The sequence below is a fragment of the Rutilus rutilus genome (assembly GCF_951802725.1).
Source record: "Rutilus rutilus genome assembly, chromosome: 1".
NCBI lineage: Eukaryota > Metazoa > Chordata > Actinopteri > Cypriniformes > Leuciscidae > Rutilus > Rutilus rutilus.
The window spans coordinates 46,760,835-46,778,591 of NC_140209.1; the positions used below are offsets into that span (position 1 = coordinate 46,760,835).

Consider the following 17,757-nt stretch of genomic DNA (forward strand, 5'->3'; position numbering starts at 1 on the left):
ACATTTACACAAAACTCACTCAAATACAGAGATGTGATTGTGAGTGGTAGGCTATACCAGGAGTTCATTCTGAAAAAATTACTTGCGCAAACATGCATCACTAAAAACACCCACTGAAGTGTGTGTGAGAAGGTTCTGAAGGGGTTATAGGGTATAAACCTGGATTGTTCTGTGTTAAGCTCACCAGCTGACAGGCTGAATATGGGGAGCTCTCTCTTTACTTCAGTACAGCTTCATCAAGCCATCTATCCATCCATACATACATCCAGTCATGTATCTATCAACTATCAGTCCATCCGTCTATCTATCAATCTATCTAACTGTGGGGTGTTAATCGGACCCAGAGGGCAAAAGTAATTGCTGTTACACTCTCTAACCATCCAATATACACACACACACATTATGTTGTACACTTTCCACATTACAAGAAAGGGTAAAAGTGAACGAAATCAATTAGAGGAAACAGGAGGAAAAAAGGGGTAAATAATTGTCTGCTGAGAGCAGAGGGACAGGATTCTCCACATTCCTGTGGCGGTTAAACGCTTTGGTAGCAAGCAGACTCCCCAGAGGAGCCGTGGCAACCCAAAACAGTTTAGGAGCAAACAGGTGTCAGGATGAGACATGTGCTCGATGAGGAGACACAAGTCACCCTGACACACACATACAAAACAACACATACTTGTCACGTCTGCCCACCTGCTTGCATTTTCCGCAACACTGAGCACCTCAAAATATTTTAATGAACCTATATTTGTGACACACTTGCACACACACACACACACACACTGAGGGTGAATCCTTATAACCCTGAATAATGTTTGTCCGTTTCACATGCTGGCATCCTCTCAGCATGTGTTTACATGCTCTTTCACACATTAGATATTCATCAGTGCCATTTATACAGACACAAAACACACACAAATGCATTACACAGAGAGAGGTGATGCTGGCAATGTGGTACTGCAGAGGAAACAAAATTGCATTACAGATAAAACTGTGAGGAGAGACATGTATATTATGCAGATTTATAAAAAAAAAAACTGTGACAGACAGACAGACAGATAGACAGATAGATAGATTTTCAGACAGGTGGGTGGATAGACAAATTTTAAAACAGATGGGATAGATAGATTTTAGGAGAGACAGACAGACAGATTTTCAGACAGATATATTGATAGACAGATTTTAAGACAGGTCATCCGATTGAAACTTTCAGACAGGCTGACAGACAGACAGTCAGATAGACAGACCTAGGGAACAGCCCTATCTTGCACCCAGCGCAATTGACTTTGTACACCGACGCATGTTTCATTCCTATTTTGCACCCGCGCACAGAGGACTTTTCCCTCCACAGACGCACGTCGGTAAATTAGGAAATTAACTTGCGCTCCCGGGGGCGGTTCAGCGCAAAGAGGAGGCGTGTTCCGGCGCAAACGTTCCCTCGTGCTATTTTGCAGGTTTAGAAAACAATTCCGCCACTGACCAGGAAAAACATTTGCGTCGGGGGCAAGAGTCATTTATCCCGCCGGTATAATAGCAACAGCGCCCAAGACCCGCCCACAAAGTTACTTGCGTTTCGCGCTTGATACTTGCGTTTCAGATCGTTAAAATAGGGCCCTGCATGTGTGATGGTTGAAAGCAAACCCATACAAACGCGATGAACACTTATAATCACACACACTTCCTCCTGCCCAAGAGGACACTTTGCAGGTACTTTCACTTTGTACGTGTGTACAGGTCACAGCTATGCCTGGCATGGTTTTAAACCTGCAGCTACAATGTCAGTAATGAGAAATGGTACAGGAGCTCTGTGTGTGTGTGTGTGTGTATGTGTGTGTGTGTGTGTGTGTGTGTGTGTGTGTATATGCACCGGTCTGTGAGATATTCCCCTTCAGGGAAATCGGTGGGGGGTAAAAAGCGAAAGTGTCTCACTTGGCCAGGTTAAAGAGAACATTTAAAAAGAGAGAAAGAGGACATATGAGACAAGCACACAGAAAGACAGTCAAAGCATAGGATGGAGGGCTGGAGGAGTCTCTGGAGGTTACAGCTATTCTACACCATCCTCGCTGTCAAACTGACAAAAGTAGCAATCTGGCAATAGCTGTTTCACTTTGTGCAGATTATAACACCGTAGTGTGCTGTGTCATCCGCAGTTTACAACATAATGGAGGCCAGAGCTGAGACTTTGTGCCATCTTTCCATCAGCTGTGTTTGGAGTGAATCACACGTCACAATTAACTGAAGGAGATAATGTGTGCCAAGGTCAAAGACAGGCAGAAAGAATAATTAAAAGAGCATTTAATAGGCCATTCTGATGCTATTTATACACTGATGGAAAGAATGAGTGAGAAAGAAAAGGATGGAGAGAGAAAGTAGAAAAGATAAAAATGTGTCACAAGCAGTGCATTTTGAATGACACCGGAACACTAGAGGAATACACCTAAGAAAGACTAACAAAGATGTGTGTGTTTTCGTAGATCTTTAAGGAAAGAGATGTTCCTTGAAGTAAGCTAAATCTGATAAAACATCCTTGGGTTTAAAAAAAAATAAAGCATTCGCCAAATGCCAGTAAAGAGGACCGTAACCTTATTACATGATTTAAGTCAACTTGTAGAAATAATGATCATCCAACCCATGATGATGTAAGTGACGTGCACAAATTAAATCAATCACATACACATCACAACATTATAAAGTACAGTAGGAGAAATATCTAGGCCTATTCATTTTGAGATTTATAAAAGAATACATTTACAAGTGTTATTCATTTATTATTGTGTTTAACTCACTGAGCACAAATATAGATGACGGCAAAGTAATCTAAATGCAAAAATAAAGAGAAAGATCATGAACAAAATAAATCCCAAATTGGTCAATGTACATCCACAAAATACTAATAAAAATATATTTGTTAAAAATCAGCAGATAACCAAAACATCGTACATCCCCACAGAAAAGAAATTAAAAATGTGTTATTAGTTTATTTAAACTATTTTATATACTATTCAACTGCCACTGATGTAGCATGAAAAAGGTAAAAAAAGAATTCATTAATAATATTTTTTTATTATAATATTACAAAAGTTTTATAATTTTATAATAAAAACAAATATTTGTATTATTATTAATTATTATTTTTTTTACTTTTAAACTCAAAGTTTTTGACTTTGTCCCTATTAATTATAATTTGCTTTTTACAAAACCAACAAAAATGTATATGGTAAGTCCTCATTTAGCATATGTACTGTGTGTGTGTGTGTGTGTGCACTGTGCATGCGTGTTTGGGTAGGTACAGAGCTCCACTGTATTCCACCCTCTCATCCCCTGCACCCATACCTCCTCCGCACCAAACCCAGATCGCCATCTAAAACACAAACACACACATACAGGAGCACACACACAGAGTGGTCTTGTTCTAAGTGTTGGCTCTATGTGTGTGCTACATGGCAAAGGGAATATTTAATCATCAGGTAAAAGGAAAGTTCACTCACTGACCAAACACACACACAGAGCACCAGTAACATCCCACAAAAGCAGAAACATATACACACACATACACACACAAGTACCTATTCATCCACTCCTCTCATGAGCTGATATGAACATTCAAAGCGGCTCTCCTGCTCAGAGTATGAATCACTCAGTGTTGCAGCTCAATCTTTAATCACCCACTGTGGATTCTTCATGGCTATGTACCAACATCACTAAACCCCTGCAAAAAATAGAAATACAAAAATGATAGAAACCTTCTCATGAAACCCAAATACGCGGCTCTGCGTGCTCTCCTGCTAGGAAGTCATCAGGAAAAAAGATCAGGAGATATGGAGACACAGAGGAAAGTAAAAATAGATGGATAGAGGGAGAGAAAATAAGAGATAAGGGGATATAAAGTCAAGAGTCTGCCTCCTCAGCGTGAGTCAGCCGGTCCAGACGTCACCATCTCCTCCAGAGCCCGCTTCACAGGCATGCCGCCTGAGGTGGAGATGGGAGTGGGCCGGGAGTCACACGGGGAGACCTGGAGGAGCAGGGGTGTGTTTTGTCCTTGAGAGCCTCATTAATGTTCCCAACTGCAGCACCTCCACAAATAAACAGCAAACACATCAAGGTCTTGAGGTGATCTTTGCCTCTTTGTTGTTTCCAATGATGCAGGACTTTTGATTTTGCCAGCAATAACGAAGACAAGGCATGATGAAATAAAGTTATTTCAAGATCCATTTCAAGATTCCAATAATTAAAATAATAATACGTGTTTGTTTATGATGAGAAAAAGATAGGCAGTGTCCATTGACACTAGGGCACATAGTCAAGCATGCTGGCAGAGGCTATTTTCACTAATAACTCCGCCCACTACTGTTCAGACAATTTGCCCTTAGTAAAAATAGCATATCACTTCTATTTACACTATATGTGTGAACAGTATCTATTCTCATTTGACACAATTAAACAACAAGCTGCTTCTTGGCATTAATGCAGTTCTTGGTGCAAACAGTAGGCCTGTCTACTGCTATTTACTCTTAGGCTAAATAGCAGCTACCTTCTTTACACGGAGTAAGCTAAATAGCAGTTACCAAAAAAAAAGAATTTATTCAAATAATCCAAGCATATCTTGGGATATATATATTGGGTCAGTAAGATTATTATTTTTTTAAGAAATTAAACAAATAATTATTTTAAAGGTTGCATTAAACTGATCAAAAGTTACAGTTAAGACATTTATAATGATACAAAAAATATTAAGCAGCAAAGCTGTTTTCAGAATTGATCAGAATTGTTTCTTGAGCATCAAATCAGATAGAACGATTTCTGAAGGATCAGCTGGAGTCAGTAACAGGACTGGAGTAATTAGGGATGGGACGATTACCGGTTTCACTATAAACCACGATAAAATGTACTGACGGTTAGTATTATCGTTTAAACTTTAATTATCATTAAAACCGTGTTTGATTATCGCGATTTTAATAACTCACTGTAAATCCTGTCCAGCCAGCAACAGTCTGACGCAGGCGCAGCGCGCAATGTTGGGGTTTTTTATTCGAGAAGGAATGGCGGAAGGCAGTGACCGTGCTCGGGAGATTTTTCAGCCTTTTAAGAGGACCAAATCTGAGGTGTGGTCATATTTTGGCTTTTACAAAAGTCCTGAATGAAACTTAATCGAGGATGGTCACTACAATAGGGGGAAACTTCAGATCTGCCGAGTCATCTTGTGTGACCATCACACACTGTTTATAGCGAACGCAAGGCAAGTTAACTTTGACCTCAATACCAAAACTACATCTGGGAAATAATTGGGCACAAAATGTTGTTTTGAGTTGAAATATTTTATCTCACTCACTTGAAATAAACGTGAAGCTTCTGCGAAGAAAAGTTCGCAGCAAGTGGCTTAGAGCCAAAGACGAACGAACAAGTTCAAACAAGACTATTAAGAGTGACATTTAAGGGATAATAATGTATTTCATTGTACACTTATTACACCGATTTTTTTTTTTACCACATAATTACGGGGACATATTGAATTGAGATTAATGTTTTAAATCTTTCCTGTTTATAAATCCATTTTGTACAGCGTACAAAACAGTCGTCCAGACAAGATGATCACAACAATATTATCAAACTCTGTAAACAATAAATCAACTCTGATTTCATTTTCAATACAATCAAAAATGGAGACACAAGACGGTAAGTTGTATTTGAATGAAACGAGAGAGCGCGTCCGTTGTAATACATGGAGTAATGATGCTGAAAATTCAGCTTTGCCATCACAGGAATAATAAATTACATTTTAAAATATATTTAAATAGAAACAAATATTTTAAATTGTAATAGCATATCACAATATTACTGTTTTTACTGTATTTTTGATCAAATAAATGCAGCCTTGGTGATATGTTTTAGTCACATATCTAAAAATGCATACAAAATCCATTTGCAGGTGAAAACAGTACATGTGTGAAGAGTGAATACACATGCGTGAGTGACACTCAGAGAAAGCATGGGAAGGGATTAGTGTGAGTGCAGAACAATCACTCCCATAATCTCAGCTTTAATCAGAGCAGCGCTCGCTATAAGCCATTACAGAGGCAGAGAGGTTAGTCTGGAGGTTCAGGAGGACCCGAAGATGGAAGGAAGCAACAAAACTACAGCAAATTGGAAGGTTCAAGAAGCTCTTTGATCATGACACAGCTAAACTCCCTCTACTACAATCAGTCTCTGGTTTCCGTCTGTCTCTCCCCCCCTAACACACACACACACACACATCAAAACATCAGAAGGGTATTGATGCCATCAGAGAGTGCTATAACATGCTAATACAGCTGATTCTGAAGTTTATTTGACAGCCTCTTTACCATGGCAGAAGCCTATTGGATCCTATAGCCTGATGCACTTGACTAACACCTATCATTTCTCTCAATACACAGGGATGCTGGATATTCATGCCAGTTTCATTTACCATGATGCATTCTCTTCATCTATTTCTCTCTCTCTCACACACACACACACAAACACACACACGTCAAGTACACACAAGCATTTTCGCTGTTGTAAAGCTCATTCTACTAAGAGACTGATACAGTTCAAATGAAGGCTTGCCTTTCAGCTCCACTTTTTTTCTCAACACAACAATATAGCTCATTAAACATCTAATGATTACACTTACTTCTGCACAGCAGTTGGGATAAAGTTATACCAAATCATCAGCACTGAATCACAAACACATTTGAGATTTTGAAACTGATTTAAACTGACGAATAAATGTGTCATGCCACTTCAGAGGCACATGAAAAACAATTCATAACGCAGCTTCTCTACCACTTAAACACTACTATGGTGATAAAATAGATGAAACGAATAAAACACCAATACCAATTCAATAGACAAGTAAATTCACGAAAGAAAACCAATTGCAACTCAGTATGCAAATATTACAATGATGTCATTTCTGAAGGTGAATAGACAAACAATGGAAGTCATCAGGAGACTTTAAAACTATTAAAACTGTAAACTATTAAGTTTACAAAGAGCAAATTAGAAAGCAGACGTGCAAAAACCAACAAAACAAAGTTTAATGTTAAGCTGTTCAAATAGAAATAGAAAAAAAAAAAAATTCTAAATAGAAAAAAATTGTGAGAAAGAATAAGAAATATTTCCGACTAAATATATGTCAACTACAAAATTTGGGTAAATGGGAAGTGCCTAGTAAAACTTGAGAATCGTTAAAAGAGTCTTTTTCCATTCTGAAATTTAACTCAGCTTCAGCTGTGAAATCTCTCAAGGGTGAACCCCTTTTCTCCAGATATCTACTTGCGCCACGCTGCTTGGCATTTACAGACCCACACACACATAGCTCACCTTGAAATACTTTAATGAGAAGGAGTGGCTACTTAACACTCCACTCATTCTAAGAGAGAAAAAAAAGCTTCTGGTACTCACACATACACACGCACACACACACACAACACTCTGCTTGCTAAAAGGCAAACAGTGGCCTCATTTACATTAAGACAGGGTTGAAGGTGCCTGGGAAGAAAAATGCCAACCTTTTCCTATACACACTCCATCTCTGTTCACAGAGTGTTTGTTGGCTCCCTGTCAGCCAGTGCAAAAAGCAGGCCAGTGATTCTCAAATGGTTTTATTGCAGGACCTGGATTTGACATTAAACATCCGTAGTGACATAGCGTAGTACCAAAACTGTTTATCACAGTAAAGTAAAATAAATAAAAAGGTAAATTGAACATTAGAATTACTATAATCGGCAAAGGCCCAACAATTCACAAAACATATTCACAACACACGAAAACGACCAGTTCTGTAAATGAAAAACAACAGTAGAAATGTAATTTACATGTCGTAGCATAATTGCCAAAGTAATTTTTTTTTTTAAATTACTTAGGCAATTATGCTATGAGGCTAATGATGTGTAAATCATAACTATGCCTTATACTATGATACAGTATATGGTAGGGGTTTTCAAACTTTTTCATGCCAAGCATCCTCAACCCTTGTGAGGCACCCACTTCCAAAAATGTTACCATTTATTTTACACTCACCTAAAGGATTATTAGGAACACCTGTTCAATTTCTCATTAATGCAATTATCTAATCAACCAATCACATGGCAGTTGCTTCAATGCATTTAGGGGTGTGGTCCTGGTCAAGACAATCTCCTGAACTCCAAACTGAATGTCAGAATGGGAAAGAAAGGTGATTTAAGCAATTTTGAGCGTGGCATGGTTGTTGGTGCCAGACGGGCCGGTCTGAGTATTTCACAATCTGCTCAGTTACTGGGATTTTCACGCACAACCATTTCTAGGGTTTACAAAGAATGGTGTGAAAAGGGAAAAACATCCAGTATGCGGCAGTCCTGTGGGCGAAAATGCCTTGTTGATGCTAGAGGTCAGAGGAGAATGGGCCGACAGATTCAAGCTGATAGAGGAGCAACTTTGACTGAAATAACCACTCGTTACAACCGAGGTATGCAGCAAAGCATTTGTGAAGCCACAACACGCACAACCTTGAGGCGGATGGGCTACAACAGCAGAAGACCCCACCGGGTACCACTCATCTCCACTACAAATAGGAAAAAGAGGCTACAATTTGCACGAGCTCACCAAAATTGGACAGTTGAAGACTGGAAAAATGTTGCCTGGTCTGATGAGTCTCGATTTCTGTTTAGACATTCAAATGGTAGAGTCAGAATTTGGCGTAAACAGAATGAGAACATGGATCCATCATGCCTTGTTACCACTGTGCAGGCTGGTGGTGGTGGTGTAATGGTGTGGGGGATGTTTTCTTGGCACACTTTAGGCCCCTTAGTGCCAATTGGGCATCGTTTAAATGCCACGGCCTACCTGAGCATTGTTTCTGACCATGTCCATCCCTTTATGACCACCATGTACCCATCCTCTGATGGCTACTTCCAGCAGGATAATGCACCATGTCACAAAGCTCGAATAATTTCAAATTGGTTTCTTGAACATGACAATGAGTTCACTGTATTAAAATGGCCCCCACAGTCACCAGATCTCAACCCAATAGAGCATCTTTGGGATGTGGTGGAACGGGAGCTTCGTGCCCTGGATGTGCATCCCACAAATCTCCATCAACTGCAAGATGCTATCCTATCAATATGGGCCAACATTTCTAAAGAATGCTTTCAGCACCTTGTTGAATTAAGGCAGTTCTGAAGGCGAAAGGGGGTCAAACACAGTATTAGTATGGTGTTCCTAATAATCCTTTAGGTGAGTGTATATATATTTTTTTATACATTTATACATTATATATAGCCTATATTCAATATTTTATTGAATATTTAATACATAAAAAAAAAAAATATATATATATATATATATATATATATATATATATACCCATCCAGATCATTTCAGCAGATCAAGTAGCAGATCATTTTTCTACTCTGTAGTAATGTTAGATGTTTACACCAGGACAATAAGAAATAATAAAGAATTTGTAATCACATGGAATTAAGCACCTGGTACCCAGACACCAGTTCCCTACCAGAACAAACCCATTCTTGGGTCACAACCAACCACTGAGAATCAGAATCACTGTCCTAAACCAGTAGAACACTAAAAACAAGAGCAGTAACTAGAATCACACAGTATATTTGTGAGTGCGTGTAGTTGTTTGACCCCTTGTAGGATCCAAACAGTTCCTGAAACTCATCTATAATCTGTATGTGCAGACGTCGAACACTTAAATATATACAGGCTGTTTGATTTGTGTCTCCATATGTATGCATGTCCTGTACAGTAGTGAAAAGAGAAAGGCAGCGGTAGCCACCGGCTGTCAGGTGATGAGAAATGAGAGAGGTCACAGTGCTGTAACATTAACCCACCAGACCTCTCGCCCCCGCTGCGAAGAGGCCAGTTCCCGCTGACCGCAGCCTAGAGTCGAAACACTCACCGGCGGGGAGCACAGACAGCATGATGAGGGGGTGCTGGAGGCTCGCTTCAGAAAAGGGCAGGTTGCGTGCCCTTGGGGCCTAGACAGCTGTCATACACCATAGTATACACCGTACAGAAGCACATGTACAAGGACACACACTTATACACAGGGGGAAAGTGCAGCAGAGGGTGAGAAGAACAGAGCTGGGGCTACAGGGAAAGGGGAAAGAGAGCTGACAGGGGTTGTCCCAGTTGACCGCTCTGTCTGCTGAAGTGATGAAAGCCACCAGGATTGTGTAGGGTGTAGATATAACACAACTACGTTCCAGTGACAAGCTATTTGTCTGTCTACACTGAAAGAGAATATGCTGTATGACGTGGCACAAGTACCTATTTTTAACCTACATTTAATATTCAGTTATCTGGAGTGGGATTTTTAATGAGATGTGAAAGCATGTAGGTAGAGCTACAGAAAATAAAAACAAAACAAAAAATAATAAAACCAACAGCTTGTTGCGGCTGGTTAGGACAAAACAAAGTACATGAAAGAGGGTTACCTTTCAACGCTTTTGTTTTATCATGTCATGTCTGATTGTCACATGTCTGTCAGCTCATTTAAAAAAGGAATGTCCAATAAACTGCCCTCGTAAATTTCTCAGTTTAGCTGAGTAACAGCTGAGTTGATTTATTGATGCTATTTGAAATGTTGTAGGAAAGCAGAGATAGTAATTGTAAAATATAAAGAAGAAAAAATACACTAAGTTTGACCCTTTTAAAGGGTCGATGTTCTACACTTCTGGTGTGTTCGATTCTTTCCTCCTTGAAATCCATCTAACACCAAAAACTGTCCAGACCATTTTAAACCCTCTTTCTGGCCTTTAGAATTAAAGAGCCTATTCTGGCTATTGAACATACAATTGTTTAACATGTTAAAGTATGTCTGCATAGCGCACTGAAACTCTAACTCCAAAAGTTCAAAAATATTTTGTTTTCCATATTTCACAAGGTGGATCGATGGTTAAACAAACAGAACAATATTGAATGAGTAACAGTAACTCATTATAAAATTAATTAAAAAATAATTTTAAAAAACGGTTCTTCCTTTCTCTATTTTCTGCGTTTCCCTTCTGCTCAAGCTTGTGTACTACACTCATACTTGGAACTTGGCATTGTGTACTACAAATATTGTTGTGTTATTCTTAATTTGTTGGTTGCATCTGCTGAATGACTAAACATACAAGTAAATGTACAACTGTAACGTGTGTGTTGCTATTGTGTACTCTAAACCTAAATTTGTATTGCAAATAATGAATTTTCTCTCTTTGTTTCTCACCTTTCATCTCTCTCCAACACCAGCGCCCTCACTGCCATGAAAATAGAATGATTGAAGAGGTCATGAATGATTAAGAGAGAGTGATGAGCTGAGAAGAGTGAAATGACACAGAGAGAAAATCCTATATTTGAAAGCAAAGCATTCAGCCCAACAGTTTACATTCCAGTGCAGCTATTACCCGACAGGTGTCATCACCCTCATGCCCTTCAAAGCTTAGAAACAGATCCACGCAACTAAACACACATACACACACTACTTTCTGTCTATAAAGTTCTTATCAGTCTCTCATGCATGCAAGTAGAAATGGAAGCTTACGTGTTAATTCAACCAGAAATGAATTCTATACCAGAAATTTTACCATTCACTCATTGATCAATCATAACATAGCTTGGCAAATTTGCATTCACTCTCGATCAACACGAGTCCTATTTGTAGAATATAACAATTTAAATTCATGAAAAATCATGAATGTTATCGGATTAATGTTAAAGAAAAATAAATATAATGTGAAACATTACATCAAACCACATCATTACATTAAGCTCTTGAAGCTTTTTGGCCTTTTGGACGGTTTATTAATTTATCTTATTAACATATGGAAAAATAGAAAGATAAATGTAAACAGCCCTCCTTTTGTTTGTTTAGGCTACACGTCAAAACTCTGTCTCACTGTTTTTCCCACATTTGCCGAAAACAACACCTGACAAAGGAACCGCACTGTAATCAGAAGATGAATGGGTTCAGAAAGAGCAGTTCATTGATAGACATCACAATCAACACCATTTTTGTACCTACTGAGAAGGTAAATACTGCATGCAGTTATACTGGCAACTTTCCCAGAGTAGATGTTGGACTCAAATAACTGGTGTAAACCGGTTTATTAGTCTTCGCTCAATCAGAAAAGGCTAATAAACATAGTACAAAAAAAAAAAAACAGTACTTATACGTTATTGTTTCTGCTTCATACGTGAGAAACACAGATTTTGCTATGTTTCACAGAACCAAGATATACTGTTGTTGTATAGTAACAGGACCGTATTACAGTACACACCAGTACACTGATAACTCACAAAAATCAGCTTATTGAAATAACCTGTTGTTTGAGTTTACATGCAAACCAATAACCCGACAAGGCAAGTCAAATGCGTTTACAAGACTTTACTAATAAACCAGGTTATTTCCCGGTAGTGACTGCAAAGCTTAATAATCTGCGCCTCTGACTCAGTATTTTGAAATGATCATTTATGTAATGTCAGTTGTGATGTTAAATAAAGCATTAAAAACCGAAGAAGACTATTGCAACATGTCAGCGGGAAACTTAAGGCTCATATATTATCCTCTCATGCAGTTACAGATGCAGCATTTTGACTGTACCACTTCTTCTGCTGCACGTGATGAGCACTCACAATTTTTTGGGTCAAGAAAGAGTGAGTTTGCAATGCATTTCCTCCACCCTTACTGCAAAACACTCGCTCTGTCTGGATGCCCTTAAATTCACAGTAAGGACGCTTTCCTGTCACACATAATCACACATGCGCACTTCAATAAGCCAAGAGGAAGCAGGTTGATGCATTTATATGCTAGGTGAAATCGGCATAAGGGGTGATCGGTTTATGCATAAAGCCGCTAATGACCTTTCTCCGATAAAGTAAAAAAAGGTTAATGCGTTTACCATGTGCATGCTTCGTTGGCTTATTAAGCATAATCGGGTTAAGAAAGTGCATGTAAACGTACTCAGTGTTTGTGCTGCTGGTGACTAACAATGAACTCTTGCTTGAATATAGGCTACTCTTGTGTACTGTATGTTCATTTCTTGCTCTTCTTTGTTGTTTGTTCGTACATCTTCGCTTTATTTTTCGAGAAGCATTATTTTGCTTCATTTCAGCTACGATAAAAAGACATGCACTTGCGTATGTCTGTTCATTTGGGGGTGGAGAAATGAAGGAGGGGTGTGTCTGTTTGGGTTGATTTCAAATATCAACAGTGTTTCTCAGAAATCACTTACTGCACCATTAAAGCAATTCTCTGTATTATACCTACAAATAAAACAATGGAAAGCATTATACTGTATGGCACTGGTTCCATTTTCTATTAAATGTGCAGAAGTTTTATGTTTTCTCGAAACAATCAACCAAACAGCTGTTGTAGATGTGGAGGCCACGAAAATGTGTGGTGAATTACTGTCCCGGCAAGTAAGAGAACGATCAGTTCAGACGGTAATATTTCTTGACGCACAGCACCTTTCAGTTTTACTTGAAAAAAGATGAGACCGATCTACCGCGTCTAAATCCTTTAAAAAGAGACCCAGGCAGAATGTCAAAACATAAATAAGCATATCACTGATATATTGCCAAAATATAGGAGACTGTTATCAGATCTCCAATGTTATACACTGACTGGAGGAGAATGTGAGAAAATCCAGCCTTTCCACAAGCCTGTCCTGCCAACAGAATCAACTCTTCACGCTATATCCTGATAGCTGGCAGACTCACTTGTGTGGTCTGTATACTTACTTAAAACTGGACTTTTACAACCCCTTGCCAACAAATCAAAAATCATATTTGTATTCATAAATCAGTTCTGTTCTAATTTTATAACTGAGACCAGTTGCAGGACTGAATCTACAGAAGAGGCGAAAGCAAGGTGCATAGTCACAATCGCTGCAGAAAGGCCAGTGCATAAACATCATCTAGCCCCAGCTGAGCGCATTTCTTCCCAGTGTGATTTATTTGTTTGCGCCGCCGGCCGCAGCGGCTGTTCAGATAACAAGAAGTTCATCAACATCCAGTAAACGTCAAGACAAACATAGCTCGCCTTGGAGTGGGAAAGTGGTTTGTTAAATAAAACTTAAAGAATCTATATAATGAAACCTCAAGAGTAAACTGCACAATGATTATTTGAGTCTATATGCTCCAATTTAAAGGGGTCATGAACTGAGAAATCAAATTTACATATAAGGGGTAATTGTACTATAAGAATATCCTGTAGGCTAAGTTTCAGAACTGAAAACTTCCTTGTTGGTCCCAAAACAACTTTTATTGTTACCAAGCCCAGCGATTGACTCGTCCTGGAATGTGCCTCTTTATGATGTAATAAGGTAGTGAAAGACCGCCTTCGCAGAAGAAAATCAACGCCTTCATCGTCGCAACTTTGGCCCCGCCCACTGACGTGTTGAGATGACGAGACGAGAGCTATACAGGATGGACCACAAATAACATTAACTTCCAAAAGATCCTAATACTAGGAATGTGGTTATTTTATTTATTTTCAACAATGTGATTGTCTCAGTTGAGCATTATTTATTTGTATGCGGTACATTTCACTTTGGATTCTTTGGTAAAACAGTCGCAATTTCGGCACAGGCTTTGCAAACAGACTTTTACGATATAGACTCGACAGTAATGCCACAACATGTAAGCAACTGTTAATTCAAATGCCTGATCTGTGACCAGTGATTTCTGATATGTAATGATTCATGTACAGTCAGATGATCTTTGTCTATGTGCCAGTAAATCAAACCAGTGAGTGACTTACGGTCTAATGGGAACGGTCTTCACATTGTTTCTCTTAGTAAGATGAACATAATCTGTTATTTAAACTGCGATTAAATTATATGATGTTTTATTAACAAAGTTTGGGAGGAGCACGTTCAGATAATTAAGACAAGTGGAGAGCACTCAGCAATCAATGGTAAGAGGTAGGCCTATACATTCAGCAGTCTCACCTCAATCCATTGACAGTTTTGCAGCATCCCCCCACCACCCCTTCTCCACGCTTCTAGTCCTAAACACTTACATACGGGGGGAGAACTCTGGGTTCGGGCCGAACTCCGAGCTCGGAGCCCTCCCCCCGGACAGCACGCCAAATACGCATTAAACTTTACCCCCTCAAATTGTATGTAAGTGTGAACTCGTGAAATATAGAAAGCGATCAATGTACACTCCCTCTGCAATCGCTGGAGCTGTCAATCAAACAGTGCGTGTTTATCAGTGACTGAGTTCTGGACTCGCGTCAAAACTCCCGTAATAATCAACGAACCTCTTACATTGTGTTTGCACTCTTAGTTTTGAATGATGAAAGCATTCGTTAGCCTGCAGAAATCGAGTTGCAATGACGAGATCACACTCATGCTGACATGTCTGTGATCGGCTACAATGCTCGTCATCACTGCAACCTTTCATGCCACGATATCTAATGTCATAGATCAACACTTCAACACTTAAATCACATAAATCAACACTACTCAATTAGTAAACCTTGAGAGCTGTAATAGTAAAAGCGTGCTAAAAGTTTTCGAGAGGGTTCCACTTACTTCATTATGCAAAGTTATCAGCCAATCACAGCAGTGGGTGTTTACACTGAAGTCTCACAGAGCATTCAAATCAGAGGATAAAATCAGGCTAGGAAAAATGCTTTTTCTTTTTAGTTTATGACCATTTTTGATGTAAAAATCATACTAACATTATAAATGCACCACAGGAAACATTATAAAACAATGCAGTTCATGACCCCTTTAATGCTGAGCAAAGAACCTTAAATCATCTTCTTTGTGTTCACCCTGAAGCAAAGGCCTTGAGCCTACAGAATGAAGCACTTTCTCTCTTAGATCAAAATGTGGCATTCACGTGGAGTCAGGCAGCTCGAGGAGAAGAGGTGTATTATGTTATTTAGAGTTATTGTGTTCCTCAAAATGTCTGTGCTTGAAAAATCCCAAGCACTGCTTTAAATTGTGAGCAGTTTACTTCCTGATAAGTAACACAGCTTTTTATGTTCAATATGTCCGTGACAGACACTGCAACGCACGTTCCATGCTTAAAGAGTGAAATAGCAATGTTAAATAAGTAAGGTACTGAAAGCCTTTTAAAATGGTCTAAACCTTCAGAGTGGACAAATAAACTCAACTGGCTGTTTCTATGCATCATCTCTCATGTTGCCTCAAGAGACAGATGAGCATCTCTGATCCAATGCTTTCACTCTCCCACTGTGAAATGTGGAAAAAGGGTGTTCAGCAATTTCAAATTATGATTAAAGATAATAAGTAAATGAATGATTTGAAATGTAAAGGGGATGCATGAAGACATCGACATCTCCGTAGAAATGAACATTTCTAATCCAAACTAATTCACCTAAATATAATCAAAAGCGAAGACAGAGAGAGCACAGGCACCAACCAAATACACAAAGTGGACATAAGCAAATCAGAATTTAAAATCCTTAGCATTTAAATCCTTCCGACTGAATGTTTTTGCTCCTAGACGATTCATCCCAAGCGAAGAATGAAAACATGCATGCAATGAGAGTCAGACCCCATCAGGGAATGACCATCCCGCACTATACGTATCCTTGTCATGTTTTGGTTTGAGGTTGGGTTGTGGGTTAGTCCCGTCTCTCAACTATGGTCGTAGCACATCCAGGACAAGTTGTGCAACACCCATTTTCAACACATTTACTGGAAGTGCCCAGCTTTGTTTTCTGCCTGATGATGAGATGCGATATGTTGTCATTTTTAAGATAAGAAACACAAAAGCCAAAAGTCAACTCATAGAGTTCAAATTTGATCAACTACAGTATGAAAAAATATATTAAAATACAGGTTTTATTTTTTCTTACATTATAAGTTATGATGGAGAAAGCAAGACCCTGCTCTTATTTCCCCTTGATGTGCTTGTACTAAAATCAACGAACTGAAAAATATGATAAATGTCAAGGCACATTCATCATGAAGGGGTAATACTGCTTGTCTGAAGCAATGAGATTGTGTGAGCATTCACACGAAGTTTCATCCATTTGCAGGATGCCAGAGGAATATTGCCTGTTTTGACAGAGTAAACATGGCAATTCTTTATCACACAAGCTCGGCGAAGTAACGACAAAAAAAAAAAAATCGATTTATTCCCAAAATAATTCCCTCTGCAGTTATACTTTTTATACATTGTTTCTACATTCTTGCGATACAAGTTCATCACAGTCTGTATTTGATAACACAAATATGATTGATGAGTTCGTCAGACAGCATGTCACTCGCGCATCCAAACTTATCCTCCTTTCGGTTTGGTCCCACACCTGCCGTTTCAATCTAAACTGAGAGGCATAATGAAAGTATAGCGAATGAATGAAAGGGGTGCTTACCCGTACCGTTGCGTTTGCGAGTCTCTCCGTGGTCCTCTGAGCCCAACATTACTACCGTACTTCTCGCTCTCCGGTGTTCCCGAGCTGAGCTGAACCGATACTGAGCAGTGAGCACCTCGCGGCTCGCGCAGCTCAACGGTCTCACCCGTGCGTCACAAACCAAAGGCTCTCCAGGAAAGCGCGTGTCATTCACAATCACACTAACGGCGGCGCGCGTGAAAGCTCTCCTCTTCAGGGGAACTTTCCAGACTTCTCCTCTTTCTTAAAAACTATCACACAATATTGTAGCTACAGAGTAGTGGTGTGTGGTGGTGGTGGTGGTCTTTTGAAATGAGGCAGAACTCCCCTTTCCCTGTTTTTGTCCAGTTAAATTTTTCCAGCCAGACCCGCTT

At 39.2% G+C, this 17,757-nt stretch overlaps 1 protein-coding gene across 3 annotated transcripts in view; it reads right to left on the minus strand.

The window, feature by feature from the left end:
* znf385c (zinc finger protein 385C) overlaps positions 1–17,465 on the minus strand; it is a 99,927-nt gene extending 82,462 nt beyond the window's left edge. For 2 of the 3 annotated variants that reach the window (XM_084424012.1, XM_084424011.1), the window contains exon 1: positions 17,366–17,465. In XM_084424012.1, the coding sequence (XP_084280138.1) occupies positions 17,366–17,414 (49 nt within the window). In that variant the 5' untranslated portion in view covers positions 17,415–17,465. The remainder of the gene's footprint in view (positions 1–17,365) is intronic. The other variant, XM_084424013.1, reaches the window with a different exon arrangement.
* Between the last annotated feature and the right edge of the window lie 292 nt (positions 17,466–17,757).